Genomic DNA, 23,383 nt, shown 5'->3' on the forward strand with positions numbered 1-23,383 from the left:
GCACCAGGAGTGGGTTGTTGGGCTGATATTTGGTGGACTCTTTTGATCGAGAAGAACAAAGAGGAAAGCTTCTGGGTGGGAACTAAGCTTTCTAGCTAAGTTTCCAGAAATTCTGCTGGGTCGTGACTATCAGATCCTTCAGGCATGCCATGGAACGATGCTACACTTGGACCACCCCTCCGCATCTTCTGCTCTACCCTTAAGGAATCGCAGTTGATCTGTGAGGTCCAGGACTTGCTGCTGTAGGTTGCAAGTCTGTGGCTATAGCTCTTGTATAGCCTTCTCTGATTGAGTTACTCTCTCAGCTAGTCATTTGTGGGCATCCCTTAGCAGCCTGACATCAGTTACAAAGGTGTCGATCATTGGTGACTATCAGATCCTTCAGGCATGCCATGGAACGATGCTACACTTGGACCACCCCTCCGCATCCTCTGCTCTACCCTTAAGGAATCGCAGTTGATCTGTGAGGTCCAGGACTTGCTGCTGTAGGTTGGAAGTCTGTAGCTATAGCTCTTGTATAGCCTTCTCTGATTGAGTTACTCTCTCAGCTAGTCATTTGTGGGCATCCCTTAGCAGGCTGACATCAGTTACAAAGGTGTCAATCATTGGTTCCAGGAAGGCTCTTGTTCTGTTATTGGCAGCCAGGATTGCATCAAATTTGTCTGGGCTAGTTTTTTAAACATTGGTTGCAGTAGAGCTGTGGTGGTCTTCTATTGCGTGAATGCAGAGTTTAGTCAATTTAGTTCTTCCCATAGCTATTAATGTCCCTGTTGAAGATCATCAAAGCCTCTTCTAGGTTGGAAGTTCAGGAGTCAGTATGCAAGATAATTGACCAATAAGAGAGTTCAGCAGTCTAAGGTGGAGATGCAAGCAGTCAGTGTCAGATGGTAGGAGGATCCGAGATCAGCAGCATGAGCAGTCTGATTTGGGTGACCTGGGTCTGCAATCAGGAGACTCTCTGTGCCCAGGGCAGACAAGAAGATCAGCAGGGCCTGACAGCAAGCCTAGTAGGCTCAGGATACTCCCCTGTATCTCTAGAAGTTGAAGGGTGGGAAGAATTGACATTCTCAGAAGTGATCCGAGCAGTTACTGGGCTCAGAGAAGGACAAGTGTCAGCAGCTAATGGTCAGAGAGTTCCTTTCTTCTGGTGGCCATGCGACCATTTACCTTGCAGAGAAGCCACGAGGTCGCTCTTCACATTGATGCTGTTTACATTAATATCAACCTGGTTATGCAGAGATTTGGTATGCGCTACCAGGGTATGAATTCTTAGTTGGTAAGGTTGGTGTACCAGGTGGATACATTGGTCAACCTCTTAGATAAATGGGTGACTACAGGAGAGACACCCCCCCCCCGTTGGGACTAGTAGAGCCCCATCTCCCCAAGCATAGAGTAGCAAACGTAAGGCTTACTGAGAAGGTACGACCATCTTACTTCTAGTACAGTACTAGTTAGGACATGAACACCCACAGAGTCCTAGTTACCCTGGCAAAGGCCCAAAACCTTGTTGGGCTATAGATTGGGGCCAAAACATGTTGGTAGGAAGGATGACTGAAACATATCTCTTTTCCATCCAATAGTTGTTTTTAATACTGCCCAGTGTAAACACTTATCTTTATAATTTCTGCCAAGGTATCTTTAACATTTGATATGGATGCCGTTTCCATCCAGTACAGACTTGGGTTTCCCTTACCTTAAGGTTGAGACCGCCTTGGTGATAACATCCAACCAAGGTGGAATAGAATCACCCATGATGAAGCATGACACTGTTATGCGGGTGAGGCCTGTCCATCTATTTGTTCTCAAATGGTCTGGTCAGGGTAATGGCACTCCTCTAGCCGAGATAGGGTGAACTCTACTTCTATATTTTTGGTGTACACGTATTTGGTTTTGGAGGACGTATGGTAGTATAATTCCTCGTCGCCTCTCGCTGGTGCCAGTTTGTTATAGGTAGGAAATATGCCAGTTGAAGAAGGAGGGGCACGTTGTGTGCCCACTGACCTCAGGGGCCCTGGGATATCTCCTTCTGTTTGAAGCTGTGGTCGTCTGGAGCAGCCAGGGGAAATTTCACTGCCTCCTGATGAAGTATAGATGTAAGTGATTGAGCTGGCTCAAGCGTGAGGCCCACCCAGCCCAAGTGGTCCTCCTCTGTCTAGGCTGGCTGGCGGTGAATCAGGCCAGTAGTGGGCTCAGAGCAGGTCAGAACAGTGTCCCCAGTCCTCGCTCACCTCTCATCAAGTTTGGAGGGGGGGAGGCAACAAACAAAGCCTATGCAGCTAGGTTTGCTTGGCCTGGGTGCTTCCTCAAGCTCTACTCTTCTCCAGTATTGCTTGAGCTTCCACGAGGGCCCTTCGTTGCAGGCCTAGGTCCTCTGCCGTATTGTACTGTCCTTGGGGTGCAGATGGTTATAGATGTTGAGGTGTAGTTGGCTCTTGGGTGTGCCTGCCCATAACCCCGCTATGAAGTGTCCGCTATCTTCGTTTGTGTCATTCTCATCCTCCTTTGGAAATTTTGCTGTATCGGAGTCCCTGGTAAATTCCACTGAACTGCCTTTTAACTTTAATATTAATACAGAAGTCTAGATTGATTCTTCACATATACTTTCTCAGCCGCTGGCTAATCATAACAACATACGTTGCTAGGAAGAGACCTGTCAAACAAAATAGACCCATACCCATTAGTTAACATCCAACTTTCTCATTTTTTAGAGAGCAACAAGGGGATGGCCCCTCTCAAACCAGGTTCAGATCCCAAAACCGAACTGAATCCACCCTGTTGTTGGGATTAGAAAGTATCAGGTCAGAGGTGATCAGGGTAAAGCTGCAGCCCTTATCCTGTTAGAATGTCCTCTCCTTTCGACGCTGTCTCTCATCGTGTGTTGCTACAGAGGGCGCATGAAATTGGCCTGCACTCCGGTGGGCATTGTTAAGGCCTCGTAGTTTGAGATCCTTACGTTCGCAGACCATACTCATTATTTCCATCGATTAGAGACATACGGAGACACAAGGGAACCTAATAGGCTGCCTCTCTGAAGAAGCAAAGTGGATGCAGGTACATTGTCTGAAACTCAACGTTGACAAAATCATGCTCTTTGGTGGGGCTTACAGAGTTTGGGGCCTCCTCTCTCAGGTCCTACTCCAAGGCCAATGAGGATAGTCGGGAATTTAGGCTTTCTAATCAATGACTCACTTCCTATGCAGGCTCAGGTAAATGCTGTGTGCAGGAGTTGTTTTGGACTCCCACGTTTGCTGCGCAGGCTATTTCAGCAGATCCTTGTAGCGTGCCTGAAGAATGTTGCACAAGCATTGAGTATGAGTAGGCAAGATTATGGCAATGCGCTGTATCTACGAATGGCTGACTACTTGTTCGCTCGCCTCTAATCTATTCAAAATGCGTTAGTGCGAATAATTTGTAATAGAACCAAGAGGAGTTCGACTACAGCCTGTACAAATTCTCTCCACTGGCTTCCCGTGCACACGAGAGTCATTTTCAAGCTACTCTGTTGCACACGTAAAGTACTCTATGACACCCGGGTTGCTTTTTACAAACCAGCACGTGCTCTCCGCACTTCTAATCAGGCTCTGCTATATAGCGGAAGAATGAAGAAATCAAGATGGGTGGCCCCTCTTTGAAGTCCTTAGTGGCCTCTCACTGAAATACCTTGCCTGGTAATCTTTTCAGAAGATGTTGACGACCTGGCTGTTTCCACTTTAATGGCATTGCAGTGGATGGAGCTTGTTTAGTTGAGGTCTAGCGCCAGGATATCCCTGAGGGGATTATGGTGCGCTTTATAAATGCTATAAATAATAATAATACACTCAAACCAAGGAAAAAGAGCAAGGAAAGCTGCTGTGTAGAACGTTGCATTTTCAATACTCAACTTATTCTCAAAGAATGCTTTAGTATAGCCACAAGTACAGATACCCCAGCATAACCAATTTTGGCCCATATAAGAGACCAAGCAAGGTTCCATGAGGGGGAAGTAAGCAATATTAGTCCTTGTGGAAAATGAATACATTGGTATTACTCTGTCAGCAAATGCAGACAACCTGTCAATATTCAAAGGTCTATATGGAGGTGACAAATATTGACCTACAGAACAGTGGTACCCAACCATGTTACTTATTGTTCCAAAACTAATCACACACACTCGACACCTAACATATTCAATAGCTTATCTACCTATGTTGCTAGCAATAATAAGAGAGCTTAGTTGTATTCTTTTAATGCCTGTGCCCCCATGTTCAAGCCAGTTAATGGGACACAGCAATTTTAAGAATTCAAAAGTTGATTAAGAGAACACAAACTGATTTAATCTTACTAATTCATCTGTACAAATCAGAGGGCAGACAAGACGTCCTATGGACAACATCCCTTTTGTATATCAAAGGATATTTACTTTGTCCCCGTCCATAGCCCACAAAGGTTAAACTAAATAATACTGGAACAAAAGACACACGTCAAAATCTTATGTCTGGGCTCGAGCACATTTGGACACGTGAATAAGGATTAGCAGAATATTAATTTATATCTGCATGACAAACCTCAATTGAAAATTTGTGTAACAACCAAGGTGAACCATTGGTGAATTACTGTTGCACTAGAGCCCATTGCGCAAGAACATTCTTATAATCAAAGGATTGCGCTTGGATCAAGAGAATATCGCTCAAACGCTAGTTTACCCAAGAGAGGTCTCCTCCTTCAACAATGTATTGAAGGAGCGCCTCTGACAACATGCCAAATATGCGTCTCTTGTCACAAAATCGTCAAGAACTAATCCTTTTTAATAAATTCCGCAGATGTGTTTTATGGGGACACTGTTTTATGGAAGAATGAGAACTCAGTAAGGTTCGGGTTATTGGAAAAAATGCCTTCCAATCAAGCCAAGGTGGGGGCAAGTGATGGCCTTGCCATAGGAATATCTTCAACATGCAAAGGTCTGAAAGTCCACTGGATAGTGTTTTGTGATGGCATTGAAAATTGAGAATTTCCTATTTGAAGAAATAAAGATGTGCTTGTAGGGACTTAATAGAGGCACTGGGACTCTGATGAAAACTTCTCAAAACACCTTATTATAGTGCAAGATCTTAGTTGTAGCTCTGGTGAACGTGAATGTGCCGATTTGTGCTTTTCAGTAAGTAACGTAGGTTGGAATAGTCCAGGTGATAGATTTGTGCCTAATGCTCAAACAGCTGGGGTAGGATGGACGGACGATCGGGGAAACACATTATTTAAGTGGATAACATTTTTCTGTGTAATTTTGTCAGATGTATGCCTGTTATGCAACTTGTTCATCTACTGGTTCAACGCTTATCTTGCCAGTTAACACACTCAATTGACATGTAAACTTTTCTATCGTTATGAGAACAGTTGCTTGCTGCTTATCTGTAAGATACTTGGGATGGTGTGTATTATGCATACCAGAAAAGCATTCGGGATCTTTGATCACGTGGATGGACAAATACACATATAATGAAAATGTATCCCATTATCTGAGCCAGACAGACAGACAGAGAATGGTTTTGTCCTGGTAGATCTAGGGGATAACTTTGTAGCATAAGCTGCAAGTGATGATGATGCACTTCATGGATGGTGTACTTGACTGTGCGTATCTACCCGTGATGTATCAGTGGTTCCAAGTAAATGGTCCTGCACAGACACCATCATGCCATTAAGAAATTCTAATGTTCAACTGTTATATAGTAAAAAGTGTAAAAAATCTAAATTTACTCTAACAAAAAGCATTCATGCATTAACTAAAACATGCAATAATAACACAAAAGAGAGACAAAGGAAAACTTAGAACATTTACGGAAAGCTGGTTTGTAGATCCAGACCAGTCAGGGTATTTCAAAGAGAGCATCATTTTCAAAAACAGCTGCATCATCACAAAGCAATTATGACCAGCACCGCTACTTATCTTGCAGACAAACTTACCATCTCTGGTGGTTCTTGGCACTCCAGCAGCCAGGACACCATCAGTGCAAGCTAAGACGTATGAAAAAGAAAAAACTTTTTATGTACCCAGGATCTGAAACAACATCTCTGTATCCATCAGCACCGCTCCAAAGCTGCTCCAGTTTAGGCAAGAGTTGAAGACTCTCCTCTTTATGGAACACTACATCCCAGTGCATCATCCTTCCACAACCCAGCTACCTATCTTATTACTTGTTGACTTTATACGTATCTTTGATCCTGTTCAGCACTGAGCTATATTTTGGTTAGGTGTGCGCTGTAGAAATACCATATACATATGTACATACATACAGAGGTGGGCTAGGATGTGGAAAACAGTCTAGAGGAAATATGACTAGCAGTTCTGGAGGTTGGTGAACACTTGTCTGTCTTGGCCCTGAAAATATTTATATTCCCCTATTAGTGATCCAGGAAGGCAGATTCGTATCAAGTAATTGTGTGTGGAGACACAGATGCATGGGAGTTTACTTGGTCAGTAGGGATAATTGTGAAACTGATCTAGGCGAAAGCCTCCAGGGCACCAGGACAGAAGAAGATCCTGATCGCCGTATTAAAATGAAACCCTACATTTTGGGTAACCCAATTATTTCCAATTTTTCAGCGCCCTTCACAAAGTGGCACCATTTCTCTGATGTGGAAGGGAAGTGTTTTGGTGCCCAGTCATAAAAAGGAAGACCACAGGGGTTATTATTGAACAGTTGTTGGCTTATAGCCCTCGTTGCTGTTGAGAGTAAACTGTTTGCTCTGCTGCTTTTATTTTACATGCCCGAATAAAGCGATGCTAATGGTTTGTTACCAGCAGCTCAAACTGGATTCAGTCAAGGTTCTACCACATTGCACAACATGATGGCTTTGTACCCTGTGACTTCTATAATACCCAACAAACATCGAAGGTTGTACTTCAGTGCAGCATTCGACCAATAACATAGGCTAACAGTTTGAAAAACATAGCAGAAGCTTGAAAAACATGACGTATGACCAAAACTGTTGAACCTGGTAAAAGAGTTGTATGAGAACACCTAGGCTCAGGTCAAGACAAATACGAATGATGCATTAACTCCAAAAATATCCACCCCTTTTTGGATTAAACCACAGTTGCACATTGGCACGCACGTTGTCTATTTTTTTTAGTGTTGGATTTGAATGTGTATTTACTTCAAAGCTCGATGTTTTTCATACTTAGAAGGTGAGGTGCCAGTACCTCTGCTAGTCCATGCTGATGATTTGATCTTTTTTGTACCAGAAACCATCAGTTCCGTACTCTTTCAAGAAACCTGCTGTGAATATTAGCAAACCCAAGGTAATGGCTTTTGGGAAGAATAAGAAGAAGTTAAGAAGTTAATTGGCTTGTGGATGGATTCAAATAGGTTCAAAATGCAGTTGTTTATGTGTGTTATTTACTTTTACCTTCAGTTGGGATGTGTATTTAGATGATTTATCCACCAGAGTTAGAAAGTCATTTATGGGTCTTGAGATTCCACTCCGTCTCTGAGGGGACTCGGAAGACCCTATTGTACTAATCTTTAGAATACATTTTGTTTTGTTTTTACTTCCAGATCTGCTTCCAGGTTAGATTTCCATGAAGGTGTAAAATAATTAAAAAGTTCTCCTTGTATTAATGGTCTCAAGAGGGGCAGCCATTGCGGAAATAAGCTAACATTGCATGCTTAGGAGAAGCGATGAAGCTTGTTTTTTTTTTTTTACTTAGTGTGTTTTTAGCCATGCAGCACAGCCTCCAGATGCTATACAGCAAGGTGAGACCTATTGGCTTTACCAATGGCTTTTAAAGGCGAGAGCTGAAAGCTTTACTAAATTGTGTTGCGTTTTTAAATATGTATTTTCAATATACATTTCTAATACCACAATCCACAGATTTATAATATTGCACAAAATATTAATATCAGTTGCTTGGGTGGGTACGAGAAGTAGGATTAAAACTGGGTACCCCTAAACACGGACACTTAAAAGTAGGTCAACAAATTAATTCCAGATCTTCAAAGCTACTATGTAGTGGTACACATTTAGTATATAGTTGGTTGGTTCTCACAGGGTGGAAGCTAAGACATTAACTTGATGGCAGGCCTACTGACTTGGTCAGATATGTGTACATTTACTCTTATACTTTGTTGTAAATGTACTTCTCTTGGCTAGTCACCATTTAAAAGTGTACATTTACTATAAAGTGCAGGCTTAACAATTTCAGAGGATGGAGCCACATTTACAGTGCATAGTTACAAAGCAAAGTTAAGCGAAAAAGTAAAAAGTGCATTAAAGTTAAACAAGTACTATTTTTTTTTTTAAAGTTAATGTAAATTAATTTTATATATTTTAAATGTAGGACAAAGTAATACAAATGCTTTTGCACTAGTAAATTAATTTTGAATTTTAAATATTTAATTGGAATATAGTAAAGATTTATTTTAACAAAAAATCTGTTTATGTAATCCTTTATGCTGTACAAATTACTGTTTTGTACAGCTTCAATTTAAATTTACAATAAAATAATTTTTTTAGGTATAATTTTAACATTTAATTAAATGTATATATTTCTTTAAGAGATAAATGGTTATATTTGAACATTATTTACTCTAGGGTGTAATTTTAAGTCCCTTCGAGCATTATTTTCAATGGGGGAGTGTTGCGGCATCGGTGCTTGGCCATACGTACATTTGCACATAAAAAATAGAAGAGGCGGAGGCATAAGCCTTCTCTATGTAGATGAGTGAATAAGTAGCATTCTGAAGTGTGAATTTGACTATTGTAGTACTACTAAACTTACTACGAAATGCAGCAGCTTATGAAAAGGCCCGATTGGCCCCACAGCACTCTTATGGCTGTTGCCAAAGTTTATGGCAATCTCAAGGTATATAGATGTTTTCAAATAGATAACCAAAAATTCTGTTGACATTGAGGACCTGTAGTCAGGAGATCAGTTTATACTGATTCAAATCGTGCTACAGCTATACTCATGCCCACATTACAGTGTAGTAGACTACGCAAAACAGCATTAGACAAATGGGATTATTGTGATACAGCTCTTGTGGTGTCACACATGTTATCAATGCTGGTGGTTATGGGCAGGGCAGTTGTTACAATGTTAAATGCATCCATTAGGAGAGATGTACAAAACCTGAATTGAAAAGCAGCGGCAACTGGTGGTTAAATGGTGGAGCCCCGCCATCCGTTGCAGAATGGAATAGGACCCTGTGATTCGTTAAAAAAAAAAACCAAGTAATGCTAGATTTCGATTGATGTATTTTAAAGCAGTGCTTTCCGAACGTTTTAGAACCACGGCCCTATTTATAGAAGGACAAACTTTCACTAGCCACCTAGCTTTAAAGGATATGAGGTGGGCACTTTTTTTTTAAATGTAACTAAAGCATCATGTGGTAGCGCACTGTCAGTTACAGACAGCCCGTTTTCCATCGAAATGGCCACTAAATGTGCACAGATTTACAGATTTACTGGTAAAACTATATTGCACACAAAAGATAAAGGGTAGACTTAGGGTTTCAGTGAATATTTAGCCTATATGAGTCGCCCAATAAAGTGTCTTGATTTGGTTAGATCCTATTGAAATCTTTGTTTACATCACGCTTCACTTTTGCTTTCCTAAATGCTGAATGTGAATTGTTCATGTACAGCTATTTACATGTTGTTGTGTTACAAAAGTGACATCCTACAGCCTTTCCTTTCACATTCCCTGTACCACAGCAAGTCTTTCACAAAATTCACTTTTCTTTTTCCTAACTGCAAAGTAAGAGGAGTTTGTAAACATCCATCCCATGTTGAAAAAAATAAGTGTCAATTTGTCCGGAGATATATCCTGACAAAAGAAAATGTGCAAGATAAATACAGATTTTAAAGGCATCTTTGTTTATTGCTTGGAGTTTCGCGACTCTCCGAAAATCACCGGTCGACCACAATTTTGGAAACACTGTTGTGTGTAGTGTGTATTACCCCTCTCTGACCCTGCATAAATTGATTCATCAAGGGGACCCAATTGCCAGCAGTGCATTTCATTCAATTGGTTTAGGAATGTGACTTCTTCCGTTATCTGGGAATTAAAATTGCATATAACGCAGAGCGATGACACACGCTTAATATACATTGGGTAATCCGTGGATTGGCGAAGGTAGCAGAGATCTGGAAAACACTACCACTTCCTATTGCAGGAAGAGAAATGTTGACCAAAATGGTAGTGCTGTGATGCTTTGTTTTTTAAATGCTGTTTATATAATTTATTAATCCAAAGATTCATAAAATTGGACAACATTGTAATAAGTGTTTTGGGTGGGTACGCCAGTGTTGAGAAAAAGGTGACTGCAGTGTTTGGGTCCATATGGGGTTGGTATTGCAAAGTTGATAAAGGCAGGCATCTAAGGCATTACGACGTTCAAAATTCAGAGTAGGTTTTAAAAAAAGGAAGTAGAACTTGCATTTTTTGTTGAAAAAAAGAACTGACCTAAATTGGTTTATAAATCAATAAAAATATATTTTAAAAAGCTATGGTTAGGCGTACACTTAATATTCAGCAATTTCTTAATGGAGCACCTCCAGTCAGCTTCCAGTTTGCTTAGTGCAGCGGAGATAATAAAAAAGTCGGTCAGGAATAAGATCATCTCCTGTTGCTCCCTGTTTCTTCACAAGGTATGCTTACCATATTTTCGGATACACTGGTCATTATTCATCCATTCAGTGATACTTTGTAATGCATACATGGGCAATACATTATATGTCATTTAATCTGCTGCTGTACCTTGCTCCTTTGTAAAATGTGTTTGTCCTGGTATGCCCTGTGAGAGAGATATATATATATATATATACATACACACACAAGAAAGAAGGGTCGAGGTAAACAGTACCGCACTTAACATCAAAAGTTGTTGGGCTGAAAGTAAAGTACATGTGGTGCAAAGAACCTGGAGCACAGCCCTTCTCTACTCTAAATTGAAAACTAGTTTTCAAATTACCATATTCACATCATGGTTCAGCACACATCAAAAGACAGTCTCTACTACCACATTACTGGTAATCGAATGTGAGAATAATTCACAATTTCTGTACTTCATAACACGCCGGGTAAAAGTTAAGAAATTCTTTATAATCACTGCATTCAACACCAGATATAAAATATTCTTTATTCTATTCTCTTCATCTTTAAAACAACGTCCTAGCCAACGTGTTTCGTCCTTTCTCGGACTTCTTCAGGGCTCAGATTGTAAGGTAGATACAAGATCCTAGTGGTCCTTTCAATAAAAAAAGATGTCTTCAATCATTAGTACGCTCTATCTTCCAAAGGTGTTGTGTTCATATGTATATATATATGTGTGAGCAAGGCAGTTGTGCCGAAACGCGTTGCTTTTAAAGAATAAACCCTAGCCGGATGGCTAAGTACATCTCCTGTGTCGGTGTCCGATTTTAAGAAGATCGGGTTTGGTTTTGATATATATGTAGGTGTGTATATATGTGTGTGTGTGTGTGTGTATATGTATATATATATATATATATGTGTGTATTCAAACGCAGTTCGCTGGTCTCCCTGCCGCTTTCTCGGTGGCGGGCTCAAGCGAGGTAGCGATCCTCATCAAAATTTCCAATATGCCTTTCCATGTGTCTTAAAAAGCAATCTTTTGCCTAACTCCGTAAGCGTGAATTATTTATTTATAAAATGGCAAACAAACGCCCGACGCGTTTCGGTGCAGCCGCACCTTGGTCACGGGTAATTGGCAGTTTGTAAACAGTGAAACATATAGTGCTTAAACATTACAATAGAAGTAGGACTACCTGCCCCAACTCTATAACAAAGACATTCAAACTTGGCATCCATTTTGAAATGGTCAAAATTCTAATGTTCTTTTCTTATGTTCAATGTTATTAACATGTTTTTGCTTTCAGTTAGTTATACGGAGAACTATTCAAGTGAATATTATAATAACTCGATATTTTCGCCCTAAGATGATTTTGCAACAATGTATGCAGTAAATACACGCTATATACATTATATGCAGGTCAACCTCAAATTAAATTAAATCAGTCCCGCCCCAGTAGGCAATTTCTTACAGGCAATGAAAGGGTTGGAAAAAGACACTGACAGTGACATAAATGTAGAAGATTGTTTAACTGAAGAGAGGATAATTTTTGATTGTAGTAGTGACAGCAATTTTCAACCAAAATCTAGATTTTTACCACAAATTCATAATGAAATTATTGAAGTGTTTGAAAAAGGAGTAATCAAGGAATTCCAAAAACTAGAAAAATTCAGTAAACCTAAACACAATAATTTGATCCAATAACAGAGAGTGGCAGTTGAGGAACTACAAAATAACAAAGAAGTGGTCATTAAAAAGTCCGATAAGGGCGGAAATGTTGTTGTGTGGCCTATCAATATGTATTTGAATGAGGGCAGGAGACAGTTGGAAGATGTAGAAAGCTATACAATCAGTGACAGAACCAGCTATGAGAAAAGCAATAATGAGTATCAGTTGCAATTATTGATTTGGAAACGTGAAAAATTACTTTCAGATGAGGAGTACAGATTTCTCAAATGTGACCATCCAAAACTGGCAGCATTATATTTATTGCCCAAGCTACACAAAGACAGTGCAAATCCTCCAGGACGACCTATTGTGTCCTCCACTGGAAGTACTTATGAAAACACTTCAAGATATATTGATCATTTCTTGCGTCCTTATGTCCAAAAACTCCCTTCTTACTTACAAGATACTCAAGATTTTTTAAGAGTTATTGAAAAAGTTCAGTGGGAAGAAAACATGTGGCTAATGATACTTGATGTCAATAGCCTATATATGTGCATACCCCATCATTTGGGAGTTAAAGCAAATCAACATTTTTTGAAACAGCGGGACATGAAGTACTTTTTGCATACGGAAATGTTATTATGTATGATGCAAATATGTCTCTCGAATAACTACTTTCTGTTTGACCACGTTATCTACTGCCAGGCCCGGGGAACGGCGATGGGAACCTGCTTCGCCCCCAGCTATGCGGGCTTGTATCTTGGCTGGTGGGAGGAGCAGGTGGCTTGTAACATCTTGGCCTTTTCCCAGAATGTGGTCCTCTGGGCCAGGTATATAGACAACGTATTCTGTATTTGGAAAGGGGAAAAGGATGATGCTATGCAATTTGTTGCCAGATTGAATGAAAATGATTGTAATTTAACATTCACAAGCACTATAGAAAAAGAAACAATCGAATTTCTAGATGTAGTTGTGAAGGTTAAAAATGGCAAATTAGAAAGTAGGCTGTTCCGTAAATTAACAGCAGGGAACAGCCTTTTGCATGCTGAAAGTTGCCACCCAAAAAATCTGATCCGTAGCATACCGTATGGAGAACTTTTACGGGCAAAAAGAAATTGTAGCACAGAATCAGATTTTGAATTGGAGATGTCAAATATGAAAGAAAGATTTTTGGAAAGAGAATACTCAAACAAAGTAATAAAACAAGCCTGTACTAAGGTAAAAGCAGTTTTGAGGGAAGATCTTTTGAATCCAAAATCTTTAAAACGAGAAGAAGATGAACCAATCAGGTTCATCACCGCATATTCTAATCAGTCATGGCAAGTCAGAAACTGTTTGAAAAAGTATTGGCATGTTCTGAACATTGACCCAATTTTGAAAAAGTCAGTGGGAAGTCAACCGAAGATTACTTTTAGAAACTGTTTAGCTCTTAAAGATATTCTTTGTAGTAGTACTTTGAAAGAAGAAAAAAATCTGAGAGCAATAAATGGATTCTTCACATGTAATTCATGTAAAGCATGTAAAAACAGCGTAAACCAAAAGGAATTCCCTTTATCCAAGAATCCTAAACCTTATGTGATTCAAAAACATTTGACATGCAAGTCAGATTATTGCGTGTATGCACTATGTTGTCCTTGCCCACGTGTATATATTGGGAGTACCATTCATCAAGTGAAAAAACGAGTTCTAGAACATACCAGGGCGATCATTAATGAGGATAAGCAATATCCAATTGCTAGACATTTTAAAGAACTGCATGGGAAAAATGTTAATGTCCTACAGTTTTGTGCCCTGGATAGAATTCCAAAATCAGAAAGGGGAGGGAACAGAATAAGAGAATTGCGACAATTGGAGTCCAGAATGATCATTAAATATGATACGGTACAGCCACTAGGTTTGAACAAGGATGAGGAAATGTCAATTCATTTGGGTTAACCGCATCATAATAGATTATTGCTGCCAATTACCCGTGACCAAGGTGCGGCTGCACCGAAACGCGTCGGGCGTTTGTTTGCCATTTTATAAATAAATAATTCACGCTTACGGAGTTGGGCTTAAGATTGCTTTTTAAGACACATGGAAAGGCATATTGGAAATAAATGTGTGTATATGTATATATATATGTGTGGGTATATGTATATATATGTGTGTGTGTGTGTATATATATATATATTTGTGTATGTGTAATATATATATATTTATACACTGAAAAAACCATAGGTTTTAGGGAAAGTTATAGTTATTTGGACATTTCACTCGTACAAAACCAGAGAAATTCCCCCGTTATAGTTAGTTCAGCTAACTATAACTCGCGCCCCCGCAATGCACTGCTGATGACGTCACATATTAAATCACTCATGACATGGTCAGTGACATCACTGATGACATCACTGATGACATCATCGAGTGACTGTGTGTTTCTGTAAGGTTTAAATATGTTTAATATATATAGGGAAAGGCGTATTGAAGAATAAGTGGGTGTATAAGTGTCTGAATGGATGATTTAGTAGGTGCATCACTGACTCTATAAGTGAGGGATTAAATTTATCTTACTGAATGCATTAGTGAGTAAAATGTGTGAATGTCTGTATCCGTCTGTCTGTTGATGTGTAAGCGGCTGCATGGGTTTGCGAATAGCTACATGAGTGTCTATATGGGTTATTGATTGGTTGTCTGAGTATCTGTATGGGTGCCTGAGTGTTTGTGTAGGTGGGGTGTGTGTGACTCTGTACATAGATGTGTGAGTGGGTGATTCACTGGGTGCATAGTTTCAAGAGTGCATCTGTGATGGACTGTATCGGTGGGTGAGTGTGTGTATGGGTGTGTTAGTGAGTGAATATATATCTCAGTTGTATATGTGTGAGTAACTACATATGTGAAAGGCAGTATACATGTGTGTTGGAGTATATAAATGACATAAGTGAGAGTGTGTGATTGTGAAAGTGGCTGTATGGATGACTTTGTACTTGTATCAGTGATTGTATAAGAGTGTAAGTATGTGCTAGTATTTGTATGAGTAAGTGAGCTGGTGTGTGTATAACTGTATAGGTGATTAAATGGCAGTATGATTAATTATTTGCATGACTGACTAGATGTGTGAGTAAATCTATGGATGGGTGCGTTTGCGCAGTGGTGCAGGGAGGGTGTGTGGCCTGATGTCACAAGTGTGGAAACGCACCTCGTGGCGCGTTTTAAGTTGATGAATTAAAGTCCCCTTGAATCCTGAGGGTCCCTGGGGTCCAACTAGCCCACAATGTACCTCCAGTAAGCGCCACAGAGCTGCGTTGCAGAGTGGTGTAAAAAGGGGCATGGCCTGGGCCACCTCTCTGCAACGCAGAGCAGTGGCACTTACTGGAGGTAGTGGTGGGCCAGTTGGCCCCCCTTCTCTTGGCTTTTTTTGTGCCCTGGGGACCCCATCCCCCAGGGCCTGGCCCCCTTTTTTTTCAAAATAAAAAAGTAAATGGGAGGGGGGGCCGCGTGGGTCCCCCTCCCGTGGCCAATTGCGGCCCCATTCCCCGGGGCATGGCCACACACATTGTTTTTTTATAGACGGGGGCTGCATGGCTCCCCCCTCCTAAGGCCTCGATTGGCCCCAGGGACCCCATCCCCGGGGCCCGCCTGTGTTCAATATTTTTTTTGGGGGGAGTGGGGTCGCGTGGCCCCCCTCCCGGGCCACTTCTGGCCCCGGGGACCCCATCCCTGGGGCCTGTCCATCCTTTTGTATTTTTTTCATCAGACCCAATATGCAGCTCCCCATGTGGAAAAGCAATCTGCTTTGCTTCATTGAAGCGAGAGCAGGTTTCCCTGCTCTCGCTTCAATGAAGCAAAGCAGTTTGCAATGACAGGGCGGGAACCGCGAGGCTCCCGCCTTGTCATTGAAAACAGCAGTGTCCCGGGTTGGGCACCCCGGGACACTGCAGGAGCCGGCCCTGGGGGGTGGCGGTCCCCAGGGCCATCACTGGCTCCATGAGGTGGGCCGCGCGGCCCCTCTCACAACCAATGCACAGCTCCGGGGGGTGGTGGTCCCCAGGGCTCGGGGGTCCGTAACAGACCCCCAAATTGGAATATTAGTGCCCCGGGGAGGTGGCAGTCCCCGGGGCGTGTGGGGGGCCGTGTGCCCCCGCTAATTAAATAATGAAAGCCCCGGGGGGTGGCGGTCCCCAGGGCTGCGGGGGGGCCGTGTGCCCCTCGCAAATATTTTTGTAAAGCCCCAAGGGTGGCGGTCACCGGGGCAGTGTGGGGGGATTGGGGTCCCCCCCACACATTTTTTTTGGTATGCCCCCGGGACTTGGCTCACCCGGGGGCTAATTAATAACGAAGCGCGGGAGCCTGCGCTTCATTTTTTTTCTTTTTTTGCGGCCGGATCCGCGGATGCTTTTTTTTTGCCCTGGGGGTCCTTGTGGGACCCCTGAGCAGGCCTAGAGGGGTCAGGGTGTTTCTACCTTGCCACCTTTTCTTGTTTTGCGCCTACGTTTTTTTTTTTTCTTGTGCCTTGGTTCTACCATCCAATGCACAGCCCAGGTCAGGTGGTGGTCCCTGGGGCTCGGGGGTCCGTAACGGACCCCAAAATTTGCATTTTAGTGCCCGGGGAGGTGGCAGTCCCCGGGGCGTGTGTGGGGGCTCAAGCACCCCCACACAGGTTTCTTTTTTTTTTTAAAAAACAAGCCCGGGGGGTGGCAGTCCCTGGGGCTGTGGGGGGGCCTTGGAGGCACCCCAAAGATTAAAAAAACAAGCCCCGGGGGTGGCGGTCCCCGGGGCTGCGGGGGTCACCCTGGGCTCCGGCATTTACATTTCAGCATTCCCCCGGAACTTGGCCCACCAGGGGGCTAAATAATAACGAAGCGCGGGAGACTGCGCTTCGTTTTTTTTTTTGTTTTCGCGGCAGGATTCGTGGATCCTCTGCAGATTTTGGCATTTAAAAAAAAAAAAATGCTTTTTTGGCCATGGGGGTCCTTGTGGGACCCTGTAAGCAGGCCTAGGGGGTCAGGGTGTTTCTACCCTGCCCCCTTTTCTTGTTTTTCGTGTTTGTTTTTCTCTTTTCTACATGATGGCTGCCAACACTTCCTGGTTTGGAGTGTTGACAGCTAAATAGAATAAAGCTCGTGGTCGGGAGGGTCCGCGGATCCACCGCGCCTCTAGATATTGTAACTTTTATTTTTTTGATTTTCTCAGCAATTACTGAACGGATTTACACCATTTAAAAAAAGGGTGCTTTCTGAACCAAGCACTACCTTTTTGCCAAATTTGGTGTAATTCCGTTCAGCAGTTCGAGCTGTAGCCGTGTCTAAAGTTTCCTATGGGAAATTCATTTTCCGACCTCTTTTTTATTTTTATTTTTCAGGAACTACTGAACGTATTTACACTATTTAACAAAAAAAGGGCTCTTTCTGAACCAAGGGCTATCTTTTTGCCAAATTTGGGGTAATTCCGTTCAGCAGTTCGGGCTGTAGCCGTGTCTAAACTTTCCTATGGAAAATAACATGGAGAAAACACGTTTTGGGACCCCCCCTTTTTTCTCGGGCCCCCGCTTGGCGAAGCACCCCGAAACTTTCAGGATAGGAGCTGACCGGAGCGGGCCACAAGTTTTGAAAATTTCGCGAAGATTCGCCAACCGGCATCAAAGTTATTGGGAAAAGAAAAAACACTTTTCCTATGAAAACTAGGTCCTAACTATAATTATCTACTGGCGACTGCCAGTAGATAATATATAAAGATATATGTATATGTATATATATATATTTATATATCCAAAGAAAACCCTACTCACTAGGAAGAGAGCACACACACGAAGAATTCTGAGTTCAAGGGCACTTTATTCCATAGGGCCTCCTCCGACCCGGCAACACAGAGAGACGCGTTTCGGCTGTCATAGAAGCCTTCCTCAATCTGGTGAGCGCCTTTTTTTAATATAACATTTATACTTGGTCAATTCATAGACATGGTAAACATCTTTTGCTTTCACATTTTAGAAAAAAAAAAAACAATGTGTTGCATTTAAATACATATTTAAAATATACAACTGAATGCTAGAATACATAGGGTACATATTCTGATGTGACCTAGATACTTGTAAATCACACAAATCCCTTACACTGTGCGCATGCCATAGAATCTGCTGCTCTATATTTGCTCTTGTTATTTGTAAGTACTAATTATCAGGATAGATTGTGTACAATATTGAGTCTGCTTGCTTACCCCTCCTAGTTATTTGTAATGGTTGTGTACTACACATTAGGAAATTTAACATCTTAATATCATCATTCCTTTTTGCCCAGGAAAACTCTGACAAGTTCATTGTGGGGATAGTTGAGCGCTTTGCCAAGCTGCACCGAATGTTAGAGGCGTGCCAGACTTTATCGGTGGATGTCATGCAAGGAGTAACACATGTGGCACTGAAGCAGGCAGAGTCCAACTTGGAAGAGCTGCAGAGCCGCAAGGATGAATTGGTGCAGCACCGTCTGAAGGCAGAAGAGCTTTTAGGCTGCTCAGATGATGTAGCTTTTCTGCAGGTATGTTGTCTTTGCTAGACATCGAGATAAGGAAAGGGAGGACATGTGCCTTCAAATAATGAAGATGGTCAAACACTGCTTTGGGAACCCTTTAAATATGTTGACTGATTTAACAGGCAAACAATTATTTGATCCCAGGAGCCACCTTTTGCTTCAAATCTTGGTACAATGGATCAGGTCAGTTGTATCACTGAGAATGGTATCTCTGGGCATGTTGTGCATATCTGTGCGGACCTGAAATATGGAATTTGCTTCAAATGAGCAATCCAACCCCCTCCCCCCCACCAGAAACTGCAGATGTAATTTTCACAGTTTGCTTTAAGATTGCGCTTTTATAATACATTTCTGACACGTCTGACAATCTAAGTCAAATGCAGAACTTGTGAAATTCTGGAGGGATTTTCCTCATCTCATCTCATCTGCATATACAAGTATGTGGTCAGGCTCCAAGACTCTTAAAGAATATTTTAGGATTCCTTCAGATGGTGTTGTTTTGGAGCTTAGGCCTATAGCTGCTGTCAGACCTCATTACTGTGCTTGAGTATTTTTCCTTTTGCCTGCAGACAGATTGTTTTAGATGTTTTACTGATATCTGCCAACAAGTTATGGGAATGCTCTGGACTACACCTCTATTCAGATGTCTAAAGATATGTTTTGTTCTAGAACATTTTCCTTAGTCTCACAGAGAGGTCTGGAAAATGTTTATTAGCTTTTTCAGCATGTTAGAAGAGGGGACTTGGGAATAATTTATTTTGTTTGGTAACTACATTTGAATTGTTTTTATCCAGATGTTTCCTCTCCTCTCCATCCCCGGGGCATCTGTGGCTCTGCCGGCTGTTGAGTTCCCACTCAGTCAGAAGGTGGCTCCCATTGTAGAAACTCTTTCCAACGTTTCAAAGTTGCTCCAGGAATTAGCCAACTCTCTGCACATGGTACCCAGTGGCAGTGAGTACCCAACTAAAGGTGAGACTTTTGAAGACATCTATACTGTGGGGAAATGTACAAACACGCAAGCTTTATTTAGCTTGAAGATCCCCCCCCCCCCCCCCCCCCCCCAGCAGGTGTAGTCAGGATCAAGTCACGGTGCCAGCTGACACCCCTCCAAGGTTTTGAGTCAATATCATGACATTTAGTAGGGTTCAACTGTCAGTTGGGTGTGATTGAGTAAATTGAGTCCTCTGACTAGTTGGCTCCATACGCCTTTGCTTGCAAGGTGGATGGGAATGTTTGCAGGTGTGGAAATCTGCAACCTCAACACAAACATTTCAGTGACTAGACATCCATTGCTGAACATTTATGAAATGTTGACAATGATAGATCATGCTGGATGATGATTCACAGCGGTGAACCCCTTACCCATCATCTACATACATTTTTGCACACAGTGTTTGCCATTTTAAATACTTTTTGTGCCATTTGTGACTTCTCTGTTTCAGCTTACCCTATTGATAACTAACAAGATGTGACATTTCCCAGTGTGCAATGCAGGGGCTGCTTGGGTCACAGTAGGGGTTTCCTTTTTTTCAGGCTTGCATATTTGTTTGTGTTTGGAATGAATGTGAGTTTGATCACTGACCTGGGGAAGTCTGTGAGGTACAGAAGAGAAGTAGTTTAGCCCAAGAAGTGACAAATGAAAGATTAGTGTGTGTACTGTTAATTATTTGGGGCACACTCTGTGAAAGATAAACAGCTTAAGGTAGGTTTGGTAGAGGCCGTGACTAAGGTGGCCATTCCGACTGTTGCGGATGAGTTAGTCTTGCCTCTGGGTTCTTGGTTTGGCATACACATTTTAACCTAACCTCATCAGTGGTAGTTCCATAGTGTGCAATTCAGGGGCGGCTTCGGTAACATTAGGAGTGCCGTTTTTCAAGAATTACATTTATTTGTGTTAGGTATGAATACGACTTGGAGAAGTCTTGGAGGCATTGGAGAGAATCACATCACTTTAGCCTTAAGGAAATACAATTGTTGGATTAAGTTGCTTAATATTACCTATATGGGTTACACATTGTCTCTGGAAGATATTCAGTTTAAATAAGTTGATTTTATTTATAATGCATAGCAGTGCTAGAAGCCCAACTTCGAGGTGCAGAACAAAACAGCCCACAAAACAGGTAAACACTGAAACAAGATAATGCTTATAAAACTGTCAGCAATAAGCCGAAATAATAACAAATCATATCTTTAATAGGTTTAAATGCAAACTTTTTAAAATAAAAATGGCAGAGCCCAGAAAGCTTGCTACACTATCCATGTATAAAAATGTTATGGCAGGTGTGGTTTAAGTCTTTATTTTTTATTTTTTAAGTTGTCAAATCCGGATCCATTCTCGGGCCTTTGGGAAGTTCATTTCACATCTTTGATCTTGCCGCCTTGAGTGGGTTGTATGTGACCTCATAGAAGAAAGATTTCATGGAAAACCATTACTGAGCACTATTTCACCCAAACTGTTCCATTGTAATTTGCAGGATGAATGGCATTTACCATTTCATAGAAAGAAATGCATAGAATATCTCTTTTGTTTATTGGCTATTCCATGCTTATGTTTTTTAAGATGTAAATGCAATGGTTTCAGGTTTTACTTTCAGAAACATTTTTCCAAATGTACCTATTTTGGTGCTTTAAGTCAGGGGACATTATTTCAGATTCATATCTTTTACATTGTCAAACAATTGCATCGGATGCTTTTAATTCACGAATCCCTCACTACCCATAAGCACCATCAATCCCTGCTCCCTAAAATACCCTCACGACGTTTACACTACACTCACCCTGGCCCCTAAACTCCACTCATACAGAAGGCTGAATCCACTCACTAACCCTAAACTGAAGCCATTCCTGAACCCTGAAAACCCTTTTCTATGCCGACACCACACGCATCCCTGAATTCTTAAAACCCCTCACCACCCCTTAACTGCCACATCCATAAACCCTAAAAACCCTTTCTACATCTCAACTCCACCCAACCCTGAATCCTTAAAACCCCTCATCCAGCCCTGCTAAGTATCACACATCAGGCGTGATACTAACGCATTTCAGTGTGGTGATCCGCATCACCGCACTGAAATGCATGATCACGCATTTACCTCAGCTGTCTGCAGCCGTGCTGCTATTTGGCACCTCCAGTCTCCACTGACTGTCAAAGGTCATAGCTTGGGGGCTGGCTCAGCTCGCAGCTGGCTACAATGTAATGTTTCACCCAATACCGCCCGAACATTCACTGAGGGAACGTCACAAGTCTGTCCAATGATTACATTTGCCCAATCACCATAGGCGCCATGGGCGGGCGCGGCTGCGCGAATGTCCCATGATTAAATTTGCCCAATCACCATAGGCCCCATGGACTGGCGTGGCTGCACGGCATAGTTTCAGTTCTTTCGCAGCCAGCACGCTTTGGGCCTGCCGCTACATCTCTCAAAATGCAACTGCCGGGCCTGGCCGGCATAATGATTCGACCGTGCTGGTGGTGGTGCATGAGCATGACTACTGCCTCAGCTGCTGCCTGCAGTCCAGTCGGTCAGAGACTGAGGTGTGTCTGATCCAGACTCCGGCCGCGGCACTGCTCGGGACTGTGGTGCAAGGGGAATTGTAGCACCTGTATCATCAATGGGGTCGGCGCTGACACAAAGTAAATGAAGTGTTTCTTTTTGTCTTCCCGACCGGCAGGCATTTTGGCAACTTGCACTCTGCACGCCCCCTTTAAACTATGAATCCCTGTTCACCCCAACCCGCCTTCCTTCTCTTTTGAAATCCTCCTGCCACAGTCGCAGGCCTGGAAATCACCCCCTTGGAATCTATGAGCTCAGAGGAACTGGAACTCTGCATTTTTAGATTAGATGGGCTATGTAAGGGCACCTGGTGAGGAACTTTAGTATATAGACCTCCTGGGCCAAGAGAGGATTTCACACATATCTTACTCGAGATAACTGCCCCTCATGTCCTTGCCGAAGAGAATTTCCTTTTAATAGGAGACTAATCACCATGCAGAAATTCTGTCTGACCCAGACACAAACAAATTGATCACTAGTATGGACACTCTGGGGTTAGTCCAAATGGTGACTGGCTCCACACACTCTGCGAGACATACTCTGTACCTGTTGTTCCCCAACTCCAAAGACATCTTGACTGAACCTTTACTTCCACTCTCGTGGACAGATCACAGTCTATTGAAATTTACCATCCCAGTGCACATTATTAAAAATGAGACTAGAAAGGATCCGAATCATTAAACACTCTGGGAGAAGAAGTTATCAACTCTACTAGCCCTCCTCCTCTACTGGTAGATTTTTCCCAGTTTAATTCGGAGGATGTGGAAACAGCCATGTTGAAAATCAAATCTGGCTCACCAGTGGACCAGACGTCCCCCCGCTTTCTCTCCATCATTGCTCCTTTGCTCCTTGATAATCTTACTGACCTATTTAATAGATCACTATTACAATCAACGGTTCCTATGATATGGAAGGCTGCTAGAGTTAGGTCAATCCTAAAAAAAAACCTTCTGCAGACCCTAAAATTCCGACCAACTATCGGCCAATTTCGCTACTTCCCTATTTTGGAAAAGTGCTTGAGTCTTTAATCAACAGACAACTTGTAACCCATCTTGAAAGTAATGGCCTATTGGATCCATCACAGTCTGGT

The 23,383-nt window shown here is 42.2% G+C and overlaps 1 protein-coding gene across 1 annotated transcript in view; it reads left to right on the forward strand.

The window, feature by feature from the left end:
* The window catches only part of TRIM65 (tripartite motif containing 65), a 123,455-nt gene that overhangs the window by 53,369 nt on the left and 46,703 nt on the right, over positions 1-23,383 (forward strand). The window contains exons 3-4 of the mRNA XM_085616963.1: positions 18,512-18,745; positions 19,534-19,708. Of these exons, the coding sequence (XP_085473089.1) occupies positions 18,512-18,745; positions 19,534-19,708 (409 nt within the window). The remainder of the gene's footprint in view (positions 1-18,511; positions 18,746-19,533; positions 19,709-23,383) is intronic.

The sequence above is a fragment of the Triturus cristatus genome, chromosome 7, assembly GCF_964204655.1.
Source record: "Triturus cristatus chromosome 7, aTriCri1.1, whole genome shotgun sequence".
Lineage (NCBI taxonomy): Eukaryota > Metazoa > Chordata > Amphibia > Caudata > Salamandridae > Triturus > Triturus cristatus.